General features: G+C 33.7%; 1 protein-coding gene across 1 annotated transcript in view; it reads right to left on the reverse strand.

Moving 5' to 3' along the window:
• Positions 1-320: 320 nt before the first annotated feature.
• Positions 321-21710, reverse strand: part of LOC132700802 (homeobox protein B-H1-like) — a 59442-nt gene continuing 38052 nt past the window's right edge. Inside the window, exon 3 of the mRNA XM_060668350.1 lies at positions 321-1208. Within this exon, the coding sequence (XP_060524333.1) occupies positions 743-1208 (466 nt within the window). The 3' untranslated portion in view covers positions 321-742. The remainder of the gene's footprint in view (positions 1209-21710) is intronic.

Consider the following 21710-nt stretch of genomic DNA (forward strand, 5'->3'; position numbering starts at 1 on the left):
TTAATATACTAATATCTCTGAAAAATATCGGTTCTGCTCACCAACCCACGCGGTAATTTCCCGAAAATGTCCGAAGTGACTCGGATTCGTGAGAAACGAAACTGACATGGTAAAATGACACTTTCCGCAGATTGGTGTATAATTGAGTATTTTACAGAATGGACTAGAAAAATTTTAATACCCATAATTATAAAGGTTTTGTTTTCGGTGTTATCAGATTTACTGTTTATGAATAGTCGGTCTATGGACATAGTTGAAATAAAACATTCCACATGGTAATAAAAACTTAAATTTTTTTATTCATTATTTTATATTTGTAACATGAATAAACATACTCATGGAGGATACACGCGCAGGAGCTTTTACCTAGCGTGATATAAATAAAAATTGTAAACTCGCTACGTACGTCCATTTCTCGCTATGTTACAGAAACTCTGGCCACCATCATCGGCCGTTATTTGGAACGTTTTGTATATACAAAGCACATACACATTATGTTCATATTCTACATCTCGAAAAATCCATCGTTTTTATTCTACACAACACTTAAAAGCGGAAAATAAATTAACAAAGGTTTTTATAGTACAACTTTATATCACAATAGTAAAAGAGAGTCGGCCGCTGAAGTGGTAAAACGATTTTCGCTCTCTTATTTCTGCTAACTCAACATTTTGTTCGATCAAAATCATCCACGCTTACCACTTCCACGGTCGATTTCGAAACACTGTCGACGGGATAGTCGTTACACGTGAATAGTGTCTTCGTCGTCCGATGGTGATCTCCTCTCGATCGGTGATCCCGGCGATCCAGGATCGAGAGGTACGTTTGGACTTGGAGATCTTGGAGACGGGCCGTCTGACGTTGGATTCGAATAATAGCTCGACAAGTTACTCAAGGAACTACTGGCTGCCAATGAGCCTGCTGACAATCCACCGGCTGATAAGTGTGCACTTGGACCCGGAATACCCAAACCTATACCCGCAGGATAAAGTCGGTACGGTAGAGGTTTTTGTAACGTTGCAGCAGCGGCAGCGGCAGCTTGCCGGTAATAAATGTCCGCTGGCGTTGGAGCGGCTGTGGGCCCAGCGTTCTGTGGAGGATACCAGCATCCGTAAGGGGGGCCGCCGTACAGCCTTTGAAAAGCCGCGTAGTTGCCTGCTTCGGCGAGAAGTTCTAGGCCAACGGCCGTCTGTCTTTTCCATTTTGTCCTGCAACAAATATTACGGTATAAACATAAATTTTTAAAAAAGTCATTGTTTAAACGCAATAAAAAGGAGCTTGAAACCGAATCTAATACTCAGTTGACATGATTATCCTTTTATATCGATCTTAAAGCGATAAAGGCTTTTATTTGCAGTAGAATACCAGTGCCGAATTAGGAAAATAAAGCTATGTAAAATATGTTAGCGTCAACAAACGAAGGGCTAATATATTGTCGCACTTAGACATACCAGACCTGAAATTTTTCATTTGGAATAGCAGAATCATAACCAATAGTCATTTTCCCAAAATTTTATGTTACGTCATTAACAAATGTAGGTGGACGAATTTTTGCTTGAAAAATTTGGCTTTTACGCCCACTCGAATCTAAATGAGTATTACGAGCCAACAAAAGTTATGGCCGAGTTATCAAAAACTGCTAAATATATTTTAAAAGGAAACTTAGAGGAAATTTTTGTTGTTTGTTTTTTCAGATACACATTTATTTGGAAAATTCTTGCCAAAATCAATAAATAACCATTTTACAGCGAAGTATTACATGTCGACAGGCAATTAATGAGGTACCAAAACACTATCAATGTTGTCATTGGGGTTATCAGATCTTCTGTGTATTTAGGTCGGCGACAAGAGGTTAGAGAATGTACACAGACGAATTTAGAAGGGCTGTTATTACGCCCGGTTAGATTGTACCATTGATTTTGATTGATTTTTGATTATTTTATTATCTTTCTTTGGTCACCACGATAATGTTTTGATTAAAACAATTAATTCTGAGTACTTAATGGTGGCATCTCTGTTGATGTAAGTATGCTGGATTATATTGTAAAACTTCATTAGGATAATTTAAAATTCAAAATCAAGACTTATTTATTAAATTGAAATGAAACTTTCTTTTTATAAAGAGGTGTTTGCAAACAATTCGTTCCCACTCTACAGAGTGTCAAAGTTTCAAGATATTTTCGTTTATTTTTTATTCAATTTTGCAATTTTTGAGGTCTGAGTTGCGTGGCTGGTATATTCTGAAATACAAAATGAACTTTTGTTTTCCTTTGAGAAACTTTTTGCAATTTGTAAAACACGATGCGAAAAAAGTATAGTGTAGGTTTGGACAGCTACTTTCATTTTCACTTTCTGGTTTTATATTAAAGCCTATCCATGTGTAACCATATATTCGTTGATTTTGTTTTAATTTGTTTAACATTAAAATGAAAGATGAACCATTAAACACTAACAATTAAAAAAGTGGCCACAAAAGATTGTGGAATACGCGCTGAGAGAAAAGAGTTTGTGAAAAATATGTTCTTAAGATCTTGATGCTAAGCTAAATGCACCCAAAATCGTATATACTATTGATACAGAAAAGACCAGTACATGTGTTTAGTAAATTAATGACAGTAACAAAAATTTCCTTCTCTGCCAATCAAATAATAAAAAAAAGGAGATCGTCTTGGCTATATTATTGATAATGAAAATAGTCTTTTTGTATTTCTCATTAGTCACTGTTTCAAGTGTGTTCTAAGTATAGAAATATGAGTAAATGATAACATTTTTGACAGACGTATTTGTTTATACAAAAAAGTCCGCCTGTATTCCGACACTGCAGACTATTAGAGTCCCGGTTGGGACAGAAGATTCTCGCGATTTGCCATGGTAAATTTTATCGTCAAACGCTTCAATTCATTTTATCGCATTTTGGTTTCTTTTTTCAGGCAGCGTCCGTCGACCGACGAAGAAATAGTAATTTGATGTTTGCTTAAGGCAAAACTTTGTGTGTTTTTAGACGGTCGTTCCTGTTTAAAATTCTATCATCTTTGCTGTCGTTAAAATGGAAAGTCACAAAGTCGTAAAGGATAGCGAGTTGGTCGATAAGTTTAAATATAATAAAAATTCATTGTCGATAACTTTGGTAGATGGGTATCAACATATTTTAAAAGTTTTTTCGACAATCGTACGTTAAATGATAAATAGGCTACATCAGAAGTGTAATAAATTATATGTACATAAATACTTTCACAGGCTTTATGCCCAAACTTTCGTTCGATATTTGGCATTAACCGTTATTAAATTAGACTATTGTGCTCGAACACCATATACAAGATGTTCGGTCTTTTATAAGCCGGTTTAATTAAATTTATTAGTAACATTTCGTGAGGTTGCGGCGCTACAATGGATTGAATTTTTTCTGGTTAATTTCGGATTAAATTCGTTCGTGAGTTTCGACACAATGGATCTAGGAAAAATCACCAATTTAGTTGTCGAATCTGCGGTTGTCGAAATTGGCGTTTGTCGGTCGATATTAATGGGTTCCATTGGTCTTGTACTGGCTCCGATCGACGTAATTGTTCTGCACACAAGTTTAGATTAAAATCGAGATTTAGGCTTACAAACTTCATACTAATAGGCTTATATAAATAAAACATCTAATGAAAATAACCAAAATTAACCTAAATTCAGTATATTCTTGGATGTTTAAAAAATTCAAAGGTGGTTGGATTAACAAGAAAATTGTTCTGTGGAAACATTTAGATTCAAATCAAGATTTAGATATAAATTATCAGCAAAATTAGTTTTAATACGTTTTTGTAAATGAAACACTCAATAGACAAGAACAACAAAAAATTGCGCAAAGATGGACAGATGAAAACATAGTTTAATGTGATAACTAGTTGACATTGCTAGAGAGTAGAACAGAATATCCAATGAAAGTAAGTATAGTAGAGAAAATTGTTAAATACTTATTGTTTAGTAAAAAACAAAAACAAGCAAAAGAAAGGTAAATATACTTTTCCGATAGATTCCTAATAATAATAAATAAGATATTAACAATTAACATTTAACTTTTATGACCCAATCAATGATAGTTGTGGTTTCACAAATAATAAAAACACCTTTTTTGGAAGCCGTTTTATAGAATCGTACGTTCGGCAGGCATTTTCTGTGTACTAATGTAAGGTTATTTTTTAATATATTATGTACCCCATAAAGTAGAGGAATGTTGTTTTAAATACCCGGTGTATATACTGAAGAGAAAAGAAATTTTGGTGCGAAATATTAGTAATTTTTCAATCCACAATGCGCAAATTAGTTAACTATCCCATGCGCAATATGATACTTGATATGATATGATATGTTATATTTTAAATAGCAATATAAAGTTATTGACAAACTATTTCGTATACTTTTTTAGCACATGTGAAGAGATTTGTTTAAACATGAAATTCCATAAGTTAATTATATCAACGTAACTATTATTTTTAGTTTTCAAAAAAATATATAATTTTACGTGCTAGGTAATATAAGTTCCCGATATTCTTTAAAACATTCTTTATCGTTATCGGACCAAATTTTTACCTTGCCTATACCTCTCCTAATTCGCTATGGCCGACTCGTTTACTTTGCCTAACAAAGCGTAACAACTGTGGGTTTTTGTTCAGACGGGTATTTACTTTTGACGCCGAGAACAATTTTTCCAAGTTTAAATAATGACGAAGCAGAATTTGCCGATCCGTCTATCCGATAGAAACCTTAAAAATACGAAATTTTAAAGCCCGTTTTTAACCGATAAGTGGCGGGGAAGACAAAGAATCTCCGGATTGCTGTTTCATGCCGCAAAAGCGTCGGGGGTACCAAAATTTTTCATTAACGATCAGCTGAAAGTAGCCGTTTTGTCATATAACGACATCCGCGTTTTAAAAATAAAAGCAGGATAATTGGATGATTGCGACGTGTCGCTTTAAGCAAATTTAACCTGAAACCGGACAAACGCTAAAGAAGTCCTTTGCTGAGTCGTTTCAGTGCCACCTAACAATTAATAATAAAATGGCATTTATTCGCGGCAGACATACGTTAAACGGTATTAAATATGCGCAAATTAGTTCAAGTGGCCAGAATACGATTTAAATGCTTTGTGCTTTGTAACCGCAGATACGCGATTCTCATAATAAATCTTCGGCTCGTTGACAAATAACTATTAAGAGAACCGGAGGACACACTAGAACTACTGGAGTGTTCTTAATTATCGACGCAACCCTTGTGCATAACCGGAGCGGAGTGGATCGTTCAAAACTAATTTTACATGGTGTACCCACGAATTATCATCCCATTAAAAGGGCGACTTGGAATACGCCGCGTATATTGGATTGTTAATGTCTGAGAGTTCGGGGTTGGATGTAAATGTCAACGTATTGTTGATGACAAATGAATCGGTACCTACACTTTCGACGATTATATCAATAGTTAATGAATTCGTGAGGTTTTTATTGCGATGGAAATTGGAACCAGTGAAATTAAGCAAGCGAGTTCATACATACAGATATGTTGTTCACAAACTAATTTCGGGAAAAACAAGATAAACTTTTGTCTCTTTAACGCCCTAAAAATTAAATGTCTCAAATTCCGGAACATTCATTAATAGGCGGTTTAAATTTCACAAATTCGAATTGTTTTCAAATTAAACCAAAATAAAGCTTCGACTTTTTTACATTATTTATATGTTATTAGAAATTGTCAAATAATTTTCTTAGTTGTAGTCAGTGTTTTTGTTTATTTTTGTAGTATAATTGATATGATTCGTCCACTGATCTCAAAAATGATTGAAACAATTAAAAGCAGAGCAGGGTCAAAAGCAGCCTGTTTATAAGGATAATTACTAACTATTGAAACTCTGTAGTTGCAGTTTTTGGAGTTGTTCTTTTTAATAGAATTGTTAACTCTTGCTTGTATTAAACTATAATGTCTAAGTTAATTTAAAAGTTATTTTTTAATTTAGTTTCCTAAAATCGTTTGATTGAATTCTTGCATCTTGCATTTATATAAAAACGTTTTTCATCATTTAAGTAACGTTGGCGAGATAGGCGCAACTAGCGTGATGACATGTTAGAAGGACTGATCAATAGGACCTCGTCATAGACATCGATCAGATTAGAGAAAAATCTCAAATAAAGATTCAACCAATATCAATCTGTCCATAATAGGTCGAGTTACCTCCATAAATCAATTTTGGATGAGATAAATTTGGCTAATTCGTGAATTTACCGGATAAAACGATGTATTGGTCAATAGTAAAAAATATATATTGTTAAAATTTTCGGAAATTACGTGGTTAGAAGGCGAATTCTGCTAATTTAATTTTATTATGTGACTTTTTATCTATAAAAAAAATACAAATTTCAAACTCATACTAACAAATTTTTGGAAATGGAAACGAAATATAAGAATTTAAAAACTAAAAATTTAATGCACATGAAAATGTCAAACCAGTAGTTTTTAGGAAATCAAAATCGGTTTTTCTTTTGCCACGGCAGTGCATATATTTTGCCCGAAATTCATCTTTCTAGGGTAAGTAGCCAAGAGCGAAATTTTATGTAAATTATTTGAAATAACGACAAACTATTTTTCCACGCTATTTAAGTGTCTTTACATTTTGCAAAAATCAAATTTTATTATAAGTAAAAATATTAAATTTGAAATAACGATATTGACGTTTTAGAGGCTGCCTACCACATTCAACTGTACTCCTATAATTTAACTCGTTTAACACTAATACAAGAAACGTTCTATACGGTTGCCGTTGGCGAATTCGCGTTTTAAACGGTTCATTCGCGAATTTACAAATTTCGCATACAACCTCAGATTAGAATGGGAGTTCCTATCACAAACACTGATTATCTGATAATATACTCAACTTACCAGTTTTCCAACTAAATACCTAATAATATAGTAATATCGATCCTAAAAGGGGAAACTTACTGAATGGAATTAAATCTTATTATGTTAAGCTATATTTCAAATACCAATAATTGCTTCGATGAAACACAAAATTTTATGGTATAAAATATTTTGAATGTAAAGTAATACAGAAGGCTAATGTTTTTTGAATTCTAAATGTGGTATTGATTTTGCTCGTGGTTACTTTAAGATGAACCACATTTTCTATATTTGCTAAATGTTAGTTAGGTGCACAAAGATACACAGAAATGTTTCTTTGAGCGTCTGTTAAAATTTGCTTTAATAACATTTCCATTATTGATAACTAAAACGGTTTAGGTCCTTCTGCAATAATTGATGTAAGAATTAAGTTACACATACACAGAAATGTTTCTTTGAGCGTCTGTTAAAATTTGCTTTAATAACATTTCCATTATTGATAACTAAAACGGTTTAGGTCCTTCTGCAATAATTGATGTAAGAATTAAGTTCGTTAAGTTTATACTGCAAGTGCAAACACTATTAAAATTTTTATTCTCAAAAATCAATTTTTGTAAAAGAATATTATAGTATATTCTAGTTCTGGCTAGTTGAAGATACCGATGATATGCGAATTACAGACGCAATAACAGACAAACAAATTGAGGTGAAAAATTATTTATTGTTTACCTATCGTTCGCACACATTTGTAAATCAGTCTATAGAGAGTATCGAGAAATTAAGAAAAAAATTCTACGTGCTCCCCGGAGACATTAATCGATTGCAACACTTTTTTTTAACCTAATCTAATTGTTTAACAAAATTAAACTAAATTCACATGACCAGCGAGTTTTTAACCACCCCAGACAAATGAACAGAACTGGGGTATAAATACCGTTCACATCTGTTAGGCAGCAGAAGTACAAGTAGACCCATGCAACTGCCGCTCGTATAGCGATTAAATATAGAGCCGGCACGCACTAGGACGATCAACATTTATTTAAGTAAAAAACGTTTAAGCTTAACATAGCAAATAACCGCGTTGCGATCGTACGGAATAACCGACATTTTCCATAAACTAAATTATCCATGACAGGCAATAATCAAGCAGTCGATAAGGCGTACAAAATGATACCGTACTCGTAGCAACTTCCTCTTCAAATGACATTGTTATATGTATACGTGTGTTTACGCGCCCGAATGCCTTTCTGTCGCGTTCGTTGACAAAACAGATTTTCCCGCGGAAAAACTTCGCAATTTTAAATAATCGCTGAACAGACGCGACGGCATACCTCTTAATTATTAACGACCATTGGAATAAAATAATCGCGTCCTGTTGTTAATTTGGTCTGTTAAAGGAAGCGATAATTGAATAGCAATTAATTAATATTCCGGAATTATTACTTGTTAATGTAATTATAATTTTGTCTCGCGACATGCGTGGCGGTTGACGTTGCCGAATCGTTTAATATTTTCGATTGATTTAAAGGTTTTAATGATGCCGTCGCATGGTTTTGATTGAATTGAAAGGACATTTTATAATTACGCGGTTAATGCAGAGAACGCGATACAATATTTTTTAAAGAAAATTCTTGTTCAGACGAGACCTACGCAATATGCAAATTGTGATTTTGGTTGGTGTACCTATAACAAAATATCACAAAATCAAATAAGAAAAATTTTTTTAAGTGCAGAATGCCAGAGCTAATTCATAACTTTGGGGTGTGAAGGAATAATCCGTCAACAATAACTTGTCTATTGTTTGAGAGTCATGGTCGATGTCAAAGTATTCAACAAAAGAAGAACAACGTCTTCCAACCCTTGAAATTTTATCGCGTCAACGAGATAAAGCAAAGTTACGAAGCGAAAACAGTTTATTGCTCCTAAGTTGTGTACATATTAGTTTTCCGGTGCAACTCTGGTTACTATTTGTATATAAAAATATATGGCAAACACATTCAGTGCAGGAAGTGCAGAATATTAAAGCTAATTAATAAGTTCGGAGCATTAAGGAATACTCGATTAATAATATCTTCTTCACATATTAGTATTCCCCTGCAACTGGAATATCTGTGATTGGTGTACATATTATTAGCTATAATATGCTATTATAAAAATATCCGAAATCGTATTGCACCCCTTCGAATTAAAGTCTCGCCTTTTAAATTCGTTTTTCCTTTATTTCAGTGTATTTATAGCAAAAATTAGTGATGATATGTTCGTGATGTGTAGCAGACCAATTTCAATTAACAAAACCACAAAATAAATACTAAACGACCTATAGGCTCATTGGCCTCCCGTGTACATATTTTTCTGAGAAATCCTAATTTTAAATAAATTCTCACATGGATTTAGTTGAGTATACCTCAGACGAAGATTTTCATTTAGAACCAAACATTCGGGTTCGAGTTATTAAAAGATACGTCTTAAACTAATTATTTTCAATTAAACGATGGACATTTCTAACTTGGATATTATTTATCCAATGAGAAAGATTTCAGTTCGCAAGCTATAGTTCAGCATTCGTCGGGTTCCTCGGCTTTAATATACATTATAATATAGAAAGACATTTCCTGCATGGGATTTCAGAGTCGACAAGCTGTTTATTTATGAAAAATTTAAAAAGGCAAATGTTCCATTGCCTTAGAACTAGATTACTATTCTATTTTTTGGAGGCGATCTAGTTAGAATCCTGCAGCCCTCGATCACTTTCAATGAAAACTTTATGTTGCTATTAGATTCTATCCAGGTAATTTTCGATGACTCCCTAAACCGCATTTTTAATCCAGCTCTTTTAGAGAATATTTACTTTCCATTTGAATTATTCCAATCGATTTTCCAGAAGTATGCTGCAGAAAAAAAAACTTTTTTTGTAAAACTACAAAAACTGAAACATAAGCATAAACTTCTCTTTGAAACTAACCTAAAATTATCGAAATGTTTGAAAAATATGGTATTTGGAACCGTAAGGAGGCAAGTTTATGAAAAAAAAAAAACGAAATAAATTTGCTTTGTTTGTTTACTCCTCGCCTTCATCATATGATTTTAGTGTGTTGAATAACTCAGTAGTAGTCCGCGGAAAGTATAAGTACTGACGTTCGATCGTCGCCGTATTAAACGGGCAGTTACTTGGGATTCATGACCCAAGCATGGCGTGCGAATCGCACATCTAATCTCGGGTTTCATTACTCGGCCCAATGCAATTGAAAGAGCCGTCGGAAATGTTTAAGAACTTGCCTTATCACAGATTAATAATGTATGTTAAACTACCCTTAAGTGCTGGCAAATTGTTCTTGGAAATTTCCCGGCCCTCGCTCTGACACCACGCAAATTGTTATTTATTTCTGGTGGTTACCACAGGTTTAAAGTTTACTCAATTGCTATACACGTTCCAAGGAGGTAAATTTACATCAAGGCGCTGATAAAATACAATTCAAAAAATGATCCCTCAAACTTTGGGTAGGTTTAATAAAGGACACTTACAGATATATGTTATCGAAAGTTGTACTAAGCAGAAGTAGGAACGATAACAGAAACTTTTTATAAAACTTCTAGATTCCTCCTGCGTCGCTTTTTGTTGACTCGAACTTGCTAACGTTTCGCCAATCACCCTGTTAGCTTATTCAGAGCTTGACTGAAACTAAAGAAGCTCTGAAGAAGCCAACATGATAATTGGCGAAACGTTTGCTAGTTCGATTCAACAAAAACTGACGTAAGAGAAATCCAGAAGTTTTATAAAAAGTATAACACTAGCCTGTGGAAGTTTCTTTGAAAAAAGAAAAAGAAACAACATAAAATTGAACTTTGCAATTCTCCGAAAAAGTTATTTTGCCTTCACATCAACAATGGAAAGTAAAAATAAAAAATTGATTTAGCTTAGTATTAATAGAATGAAATACAATATGTTTGTGTGGCAGTGAATACAGTTGTTCATTGCTTTTTTTAAAGAAACTTCCACGGTCAAGCTCTGAAGAAGCCACAGAATGATTGGCGGAACGTTAGCTAATTCGACTCAACAAAAACCGACGCAGGAGGAATGCAGAAGTTTTGTAACAAGTATTACAGTTGTTCATATTTTCTTTATTTTTGAATTAACGAAAAAGTGTTAACTGACAATTCAGTTGAAGCAAGTCACTGTCCTCCGAGCTCTTTTTTCAGTTGAGGGAATAGAAAGAAGTCTGTCGGGGCTAGATCTGGTCAGTAAGGTGGATGGTCAGACAGTTCAAACCGTAATTCGCGGATTTTCGACATCGCAACCGCTTGGTGAAACAGGATGTATTTTTTTTGCGAATGTGGCTGTATTTCCGAAATTTCTGTCTTCAGTTTGTGAAGTAATGATGCGCAGTATGCTCCTGTAATATTTTTTCCTTTCTGAAGATTATCTATTAATCTCTCAAAACACAGTCGCCATTATTTTGCCAGTCGAAAAAACAGTTTTTCTTTTTTCGGAGTTGTTTCCCCGTTCGTAGTTTTCACTGTATTTTTGATTCGAGTGTATCCAAGTTTCCATCTACAATAATTAATCGGTGCCAAAACTAGAATTTATGGCGCCTAAACTGCGCTAACAGATCGTTGAAACTATTTATTCGAACACGTTTTTGGTCTAACGTGAGTAAACTGTGACAAACACGTTTTTCGGACATTCTCATAACATTTGCTATCTCTCCCATTTCAATTCGACGGTTGTTTAACACCATTTGATGAAGTTTAGCAATATTATCGTCGTTAATTACAGTTTTTGGACGTCCAGAACATTCATCATCACCTAGTTCTTACGGCCACATTTAACTTCAGCTGCCCAAAATGTCACTGTGGTAAATGACGGTGCAGAGTCCCCTTAAACAGAGTCTAACTCAACTTTTATTTGCGTAGAAGTATTGCCTTTCAAAAACAAATATCTTTTAACAGCTCCATACTCAATTTTCTCCATTTTCGCGAAAACACTCTCATCGACTCATTCAAACGACTCTCAACTAAAAACCACGCTCCCAAAGTGGCTGAAACTTTGGTAAGTAACTATAAAGAGGTGCGCAACTACAATCACTAGCTCCTAGTAACTAGTGCCGCCATCTTCAGGGTGAGAGATACTTATCAAGTATCTATCGTACACCATATAGTTACTACTACTGCTGTCTATGCCGATAAAACAGGGGCTTATGAGTTAACTAAGGAAAAAAAAATGAGAAGCTTCATCCAACATGCGCATGCGCATGTGCGAGATTTAAAATCGCGTTTTTAATCGTCAATAAGTTTGGATGCGACATTTTTGTTGCAGTATTTTCTCAAAACATGCCTAGTTCTCGTTAAATCTTCTGAAAAAATTGGTCAATTTCTGGTTTATATCGTCATGTCGTAGGAGTAGTTTTAATGTTATTAGATGTAAAATTGCAACCTAACGTTCTATTTTGTTAGTAAGTTGGTTCTTGTAATATACTTGAGTTTTTCTGAAGATCTGATTGCAAATTCCAAAGCCAGTTCATAAACGGAATTGCAAACTCTATGGCATATTAGAAATATCTAATGTGAAAATGATTCTTTTCAAATTTTGGCTGTGGTCTACAGTTACTCTCTAATGATCAAGCTCTAAATTACTTTCTAAAACTTTTGTTGATGTTCTCCCAGGAATTTTTTTTTTTGGTGGATAAATTCGAGGATTAAAGTTTATTCGCTTGATGTGACAATTCAACAGCAGTAATGTAGAGCATTTTTGCAGACATTCTGAAACATCAATTCCGCCAAAAATAAATAGGTTGTCATGAAAAAAAGTGATACAACGATCATACGACTAATTCTTCAACCACCAAAAATAATAAATCATTTGACAATTTTCATAAGCATACAAATTTGTTGTAGAATTTGTTTGGAAAAGTTTGGTCCTAGGAGTCTCGAATATAACTAAATAAAACACACTAATAAAAAAATAAAAACTAAGCTAAGACAGTGAAAGGTGGAAACCACTTTCATTCCTCCGATGTGCACAAATTTTTTACTTTCTTATCGTAAATAGAATATTATGCAATGCAAGTTTGACATACGAGTGTAATAAGATGAGTGTCGGAAGAAGTTTATAGACATGTTGCATACTGATAAACTTCAAAATGAGATCAGTCGCCAAAATCTGAAAGCTTACTTCTCGGTGTAGTATTTTGTTGTTCAAATTTCTCGCGAAAAATCGATATTTTCTAATTGCAATTTTGAAGTACTAAAAAATTGTGTGAGTAAGAACCTTTTGTCGAAGATGAAAAAGAAAATAAGATTTTTAAGTTTAACGAAAATAATTTGGACGGGCCCATTCACAGACGGGGCGTTTCTCGTCGGTTACCACAGTAATTCATCGTTGGCGCCTCAAGAACTACTCAGCACTTTTTACTTTCTCATACCGCCGGTGATTAGGTGACTAAATGATTTTAACAAATAACCATTCCCAAAAACTAATAGAGGACAATCATCAGGGGCGTAGATGTTTTGGGCAAAAATAGAACTTGGAATACGATTTCTAAAAATTTAATTGAAAAATTATAAACGACAACTTCGCGTGAGAAATCGATAAATCTGAAAAATTGCATAGTTTATAATTTTCCTAATTTGTGGGGTAACCGCGGTTAGATATACCCGCACGCCAATGCCGACAATTAGGTGACTAAATGATTTTAACGCTGATCGGCAAAAGTCCCACAATAAGGTAATGATCTCCAGGTCGAGCGAAGCGCGGAGATGGTTTAAAAGAAAACCAAGGAAGGTCTAATTGCAATTAATAATTTTAATTTGATGGCTTCGCGCGGTTCGGTAGTCTTTAAAGTGACTCGGCGGTGTTATAATATTTATGCTATGTAACGATGCCGGCTACCATATAAATGGTAGGACGAGATTATCGGCTTCAATAATTTATAATTAAAATATTTCGCTACTGCATACTGATGCATTGATTTGACCTGATGATGTGTGGAGATATGCAAGCAGATACGTACCGGGTGATATGTTTGCGTCCGTAGGTTCCGCTTTTCCGCGCACTATCCGTACAGTATAAATTCTTTCTTTTTTCGTTTAAAACTGATATACAGTTAGAATTCTCCTTATAGATATATCTAACAGGCGAGCACTCTTTTCTGGAATTAAACTTTTTCCTATTAACTAACCAAAACTAACTTACTTAACTCCTTATTTTTGGTAAAAAACAGCCTGGAACCTCTCTTAACCGGAGTCATCATAGTCCCAGAATGTCATTCGTTTTGGTGCAGTCTATTTTCTTGTCGTATTTACCTACATATTTAGTTTAACGTGACTGCGACAGGTTGGGAAAATTAATGTGTTGGATAGTGTTTATGTAAAGATGCTTTAATAAAATTACATTCATCTTTATTTTTAGAAATAATAATACCAGTATTTTTGAAATGCTAACAATAAGCTGAATACAAATTAGTAAACAAATATGGGGTTGAGTAGCACCCCCAGGTGTCAATCTAAGTCGTGTAGTATAGGCTACCCTTTTTCAGTCACAGACTATAACTGATAACTGATAGATAGGAGATACGAGATAGTTACTCATATTTTAAATCAAAAATGAAAGAGGGTAGGAAAATTTTGTAAACAGCAAAAGCCATTCGGTATAAAATTTCGATGAAAAAAATTTATATTGTTGGGCTAATTGTTATAAATATAAAATAGTGTGGTTCTCTAAGCAGTATCAATCAAAAAAAGTTTGTTTTTTTTTTGAAAATTTACAAAGATTGTATGGATTGTCGTCAATGCATTGCGATGCAGAAGTGGCTAATTAATACAACAACTAGGTTTGAATTAAAATCTCCTTATTTTGTGGATACTGATTATTGGACAGTTCCAATAAACGGATAAAATCATTGGACTCGTAAATGTCAGCTTAATTTACAACAATACCTCTGTTCTATATAAATATAGACATGAACAACAGCTATCGAGACTGCGTGGATCAAGTCAATTAATCTTATCGAATGCTTTTTCGAAACGGAATACATACATACATAGATATGCAAGAACACACTTACAAAATGGAATTACCTAAATCCAAAATTCTGCAGTTTTACAACTAAGAATTTAATTACAGTAACCTCTGCACAGCACTCTCTCATGTCGAAGACATCTAGAATAAGATCTATATGTCGCACTATTTACAAAACTTCTGGAGTCATCCTACGTCGGTTGTTATTGATTTGAAATTGCTGACTTTTCGCCATTCATCCTGTTGGCTTCTTCAGAGCTTAACTTAACTCAGTTTCAGTTGGTTTCTAAGGAAGTCAACAGCATGATTGGCGAAACGTTAGCTAGTTCGACTCAACACAAACCGACGCAGGCGGAGTCCAAAAGTTTTGTAAAGAGTATAACAGTAGCCAGTTTCTTTGAAAAATCTATATGTCCCATCTCGTAACACTCAGAACAAAAACTTCAGCAACTGTTCTATCAAACCAATCATGACTATCAATCAGTAATTCGAATACGGATAACCGTAGTTTTAATTAGTCCGGATGATTGAGATTACACTGTTAAAACCTTTAGTAGGTGTAAATTTACACGGAGGTACAATTTTAAATATAAATTTTATGTCATTTTCCGAACAACTTATCAGTCAAAACTGCCAGATACTAACCAAAACTAATTTTGTGAAATCGGTTCCCACGAATCTCATGTATGAGTGCTTCAAAATAAAAATGACTTTTCGGGATGATACAATTAATGACATATATTATCAATAAATTAAAAACGAATCATATAGATAAACAAAAGCTCCGGATATTTGAAAAAACTTTAAATGCAAATTTATGGAAATTAATTTTTGTTAATGCAGTCTCTTGGCACTATTAAACGTTTCCTGGTAATTATTTAGTTTCGTTATTTTTCCGATATAATATTTTCCGCAAATCGCGCATTTGTGTGCAAAATAATGTTAATTAACGGGGAAATAAAAGTACGTGAGAAGACAATCGGCGTTAATTTATAGAAAGGATTTATGCAATAGGCATTCGCAATTTCTCCCGTCAGGCGTATTAAAACAATACCGAATATTGAGGAAGTCAATAATGGGTATCTTCCAAATTATAAAAACATTTGTGCATTTTAGTTACAATACCTTTCCCATATTTAATTCGAGTCTTTATAATTGGAAGGGTACTTCGGAATTAATAACTCGTATGGGGGCGGAGTTAGGTTTGGTGCCTGGTAGTTTTGAGGCTTAGCTCATTGGTTTGTAATATATCTTGAGCCGGTAAATTAAAATTAACCACACCACAGCCGATATTCATCAACTGCTAAGCAGATGTCCGTATCTAAATCTTGGTTTAAGCCCCCACAACTCGTTTTTCCGACTCGATAAATTTCGTTTATTCAGAATTTGAATTGCAATATATTTTTAACAAAGTATTCTATCGTGTCCCCATGCAATCGAATAAGGCATATATCCCAAAAATAAAGCTTTGATCATGGTTTTAATTGATGATGATTTCTGAAGTAAATAAATCAGAATATAGCTTTATTTTCATTATTGTTCGTAAAGATTAATTTAGATAAGTATGGCGTACTCAACTATCTCAACTGTTCCGGTGGCTCTTAGATAAATTGGGCGGTCAATAAGTTTCTGATAATATCGTCTTACTTTTCCAATTAATTGCTTAAACGATAAAATTGGTCCGAAAATATTATTGGAGATGGATAGGTCTCTAAATGGCGGAGTTGATGATACAAACAATACCTCAAAGATTACGGAAATGAAAAATTATAATGATAAAAGCTGGAACAAAAGTGGCTTAGTTTTTTATGCTAAGAAGTGCTAAAAGCAGATGAAGACTATCAACCAATGAAAATATAGATAAAGAATATAGTACAACAGAAAAAAACAAACTCGGAGCAGAATGTGTAATATGCAATTAAAAACAAGATTGATTAAGTGTTAATCGTTGCATTACATATCCACGCTTTTATTAGCTGCAATAGAAACTAGGAATAATATTACAAAATTTGTTAGCTAAAATATATTTGTTATTTTTAAATTGCACCATTATACTCAGATATTTCTATTATCCTTTTAAAAAAATCTAATTCACTCATACTTTCTACTGCTGATTTATTATTCGTTTCCTACGAGCGGCGTACACGAAGCAGTGAATGTTGTAGTAATGTTTGTATTTGGTAACTCTTATTGTTAACGTTCAATCTAGTGGGTGTTTTGAATACACATATTTCGAAAATCGGGGCTTGCAACAAAGGTGTTTTTTAGCTATTTTGGCCCCAGCATCTTTGATCCTTACCGTCCGAGGTCAGATCAGCTTCAAATATTATTTATTTTTTCTCTGAAACTTATGGCATTTCAATTATTTTTTTCTTCTTTGTAATAGCATAAGGACATTTGAAGACATTGGAAGTTCCTTTGAAAAAAATACTATATATATATATATATATATATATATATATATATATATATATATATATATATATATATATATATATATATATATATATATATATATATATGGTGTTGGTTTTGAGGAACTTTCATTTTAATTGACATAAATCTGTCAACGCAAAAATAAAAAGGCATTTTATTTTTAAGCCGAGCGGCGCAGCGAATGATAGTAGCGGATGGCTGACTCCGCGCTCACTCAACGGGGGAGCAAAATTCGCTTAGATAGGGATCGGTACGTTACACAATTAAAGAGTCCCATTTGCATACAGGTGTAATAATTTACGTGGCGCTCGGACCCTCGAATTCAACACCTTTAATTCAAACAATAATTAAGCCCCAACGGCCGTAAATAATACATTTCGAGTCGGTGGAAGTTTCGCGCAAAGCGGCGACTTGGCCAAATTGACCGGAATAGTTAATGTCTATAGCTATGTTTGTATATTTCCCGCTGTTATCGGCCAGTTTCCTCCTGCTACGATGCGGCACCGAGTTCTGCATTGCAGATTACCCTCTAATAACAATTTTCTGAATCAACTCCGCGAACATTGATGTGGTCGAATTGAAACGTTTGATTTTGCATGAGACCAAATACTAGATCCAGTTTTTTTTGTAGGAGTCCGTAAGGGCTAAGAGGACCCTTAACTTACAGAAATTTGTTCACTTACATACAACAACAAAATATCTAATCAAAACAACTTTAATAGAATGAGGAACTTGAATAATTGAAGTATAAGATTATAGAAATTACCACGAGATTTAAATTGATTGCCTTTATCTTGATTAAAGCTTACGAAGATTAGAAGTAGTCTAATTTCTGCGTAACTGAAAGTGCTTTATAAAGATCTCGAGTGATTTCGTCTGCCAGCCTCTTGGCCTTCCTCGTCGTTTAAAAACCAATTGATACAATGGTAAAATATGTTCTGTGCCGTGAACTGATAAACATCAAACATCAAACAAACTAAAGAAATCGTTATGTAAACCGAGGGATATGTCGATTGAAAGAACAATCTACCTTTAGTAATTGACAAAAATTTCGTTTCTTCTGTTTTTCTGCTATTACACAATAAGAAACTGGGTAACTATTAATGTTCTGTAATTAACAGTGAACAAGATATAAAAGGTTAAAGCAATTATTAAAAGAACTTCTATTGAATAAATCTACCTAAAATTTTTGAGGACTTCTTGGTGGCGATAAATATCTATTACGTATATTTATTATAATTAGAGAGCAATACTTCGGGATTGCCCAATAATAATGTATATATAATTAGCAAAAATAGTAACATAAAAAAAACTTAAGAAGAATATCTCGGGCGTAGAACTTCCTGATGATATTGGAGACTGACTTCCTTGGCCCTAAGTTTAGCCTTCCTATTGCACCGAGAGATTAAATATTTTCAGACTACTTTCATATCTCAACCAACAAGCTGAATTAAATCATTGAGATTTAATGCGTTCGAGAGCTACCAATTTCAGCACTAATTGTATTTAAAGCAATGCGACTAAGGTATTTCTAAAAAGTAACCTAAATATACGACCTATTCCAAACTAAATAAGACCCCTCTTTCTCTATTGAAAATAAATGCTATAAACTAATAAAAAAATCTAAATAACAAGGGTTTATAGATGAAACTTTTGTAAAAAACTTACAATTTATAACAATATTCCCAAAATATTGTGGCTTGCCAAAAATCCACAAGGAGGATTGTCCTCCCCGTCCCATTGTATTCTCTGTAGGCGTTACCACACAAAAGTGCCCCCTCATTTTTTTAGACGATGCTTTGGCATATTATCATGAGTGTAATACAGCTTAGTTTTGCTTAATTTTGGTTAGTTTCAGACATTATTATCCCGAAGTTATTGTGTTGCTTTCGAGTTACTAGTACCCCGTTACTCCACTTCTCTTTTATTATATTCACATATTTAAAAAGATTTATGGTGACTCCTTTTAGCTTATTTAAATAGCTATTTAAAATTTGTGGAATTAAGTTAGTTAAATTTTTAATTAGTTGTCTAGATGTCTATTATTATTATTACTAACTTTATTTTATATTTTTTATTGCGCTCTGCTTTTGTGTATATCGCAACAAGTTGTTATCGTATATGGCAGGAGTGGAGCGACTGCTTAATAAACAAATGACTACGCGCCATGACTGCCAGAATTCAGGAACGTCAAAATTTCATCCGTGGCTAGAATCTACCGAAAACATCCGATCGCTCCCAAACCAGTAACTAAATAACCGGAAATGTCCGAAGTGAATTGCAAAGGTGGCTACGGTCTTAAAGTGACACTTTTTGCCCGCTTAATCAGTGCATAATTGTGTATTTTTGAGTAGGGGGCGAAAAATATAATTACACTTAAAGCTTAGTACACTTAGGCGGTGTCACCTTTATAAAATTATTTTCTATATTTCTCGAAATATGCGGATTGATATTGCTGACAAGTGCATGTTACAGGGCTAAATTCCTAAAGCCCCCGTTTACCTAACGGTCTAATTAACAAAAAACAAAGAATTTGGTTCCATACCTATCTGCAGATTACGCACTGGGCATTTCGTTATTTCGTTTTGACAAAAACGTCGTTACTGTTATAGTCTATCGATATTTGAATACCATCATCTAAGCAATTACTTTTTTGTAATACGGTCCAGTTTTTTCCCGTTTAATCTGACCATAAAATATTGTTTCGAAGAAATTAAATCCTGAATAACCAAATCATACAGAGTATTTACTTTTTTTCAGCCACTCTTGTGTTTCGGTATATTAATAAATGATTTTCAGGATCGTTTGTGTTGCGAGCCGCTTCGGATAAAAACAATTTGGGAGTAAACGATTTTCTCTAGTTTCAAAAGCGGGTTCAGGTCTGGACTTAAACGTTATTTAAATGAGCAACGATGTCGGATTCTCGTAGATCAATTATAAATTTAAAACTCAGGTGTTCTCAGCCGTTTATCTTATAAATTACGAAGTATTGCTGCTGCAACAAAGCATATTCTCTGATATACAAAACCATTTCTTGTTATTAATTTATAGTGTATAAATATAAAAATCAAATACAAATTTTCTTTAACGTTTAATAAACTTCAATTACGCATTTAAAAAATTTGTGAGGACTTTTAAAATTATCATAGAGAAGGTGTCAATATTTATTAGGTTACCTACCCAAACGAACATCTACGCTAACCTATATTTGAATAATACCACCGTAACTATCACGGGAACCATGTTGCACCAATAAATTACAAATTACCAGAATAAACGAAATCAATTCGATCGCAATTATAAAATCTGATTGATTCAAAAAACAATACATTTATATTACCTACAAAGTTTCAATTTAATTTTCGTTATATTATGCATATTATTTGCTTGCTACTTCCTGCAAAAACGATTTTAAAATTTGGGTGATAAAATCTAAGTACCGCGATATACGATATTGTTATCATGTCTATAGATTTATATTTTCCGCTAGTAATTTAATAGCGTTAATTATTTAACAGTTTAACTATTACCTCCAAAACTGTCATATTTTTACTAAAAATAAATTTTTGTTAACTTATCCGAAAATATATTTTTTTAAACACCAATATATCCTGCAACTCCCAAAAGCAACTGCCAATATATCCGTATGAATTCATTTGCTTTCCAAAAAAGTAGTTTTGCAATTCCAATCCTATGAATGTCTGCGCGCATCACTAGTTGCAAATGCAACAAATTAATTTTGAGTCCGGGTCTGTATTTCATCTTACATGCTCCGTATTGTTTGCTTTAGTGAGACCGTGCAAGAAACGGCGTAGCTAATATATCCAATGGCTTTTAAGCAGCTATGAGAACAGCAGCCTTTGTTCCGCCAAACTGGTCGATCGTCGATCAGCGCACGTCAGAGGCCGCCGAAGAATTTATTTACTTTAAACATCACTTTATTCAAACTAAATGACAAATCAAAATTTTCTTTCATACCATGCGCGGAGTTGTGGGATCACATGGGGGTTTTACTTTGTATTTTATGATTTTTTTACTTTTTTAAATAACGAATACAAATTAGAAACTAGAAACCAAAAATTCCCTTAAAACCAACAGTTCCTCCCTAAGGATCTGTTGCATGTTTTATGTTTGTTCTCAAAGAAGCATCAACCTTTCTTCTATTTCCATTATCACAGTTTGGACCATGAGCTGTAAAATTTGCAGAGATCTCAAGTCAAGCTGTGGAGGCTAAATTTATCAACTATTTCTCTGGCACACAAGGGCCGAATCGTGAAGTTAATTCCCCAAGATATAGGTGGGTAAGGTATTCAGTCAGCCATAACCTTTTGCCTTAAAGTGATAAGACTGATCTTTATTTATCACAGATTTTTGAATCGATCAGAATTTTAAC

This window comes from Cylas formicarius, unplaced genomic scaffold, assembly GCF_029955315.1.
Source record: "Cylas formicarius isolate icCylForm1 unplaced genomic scaffold, icCylForm1.1 PGA_scaffold_4__25_contigs__length_36172078, whole genome shotgun sequence".
NCBI classification, from domain to species: Eukaryota; Metazoa; Arthropoda; class Insecta; order Coleoptera; family Brentidae; genus Cylas; species Cylas formicarius.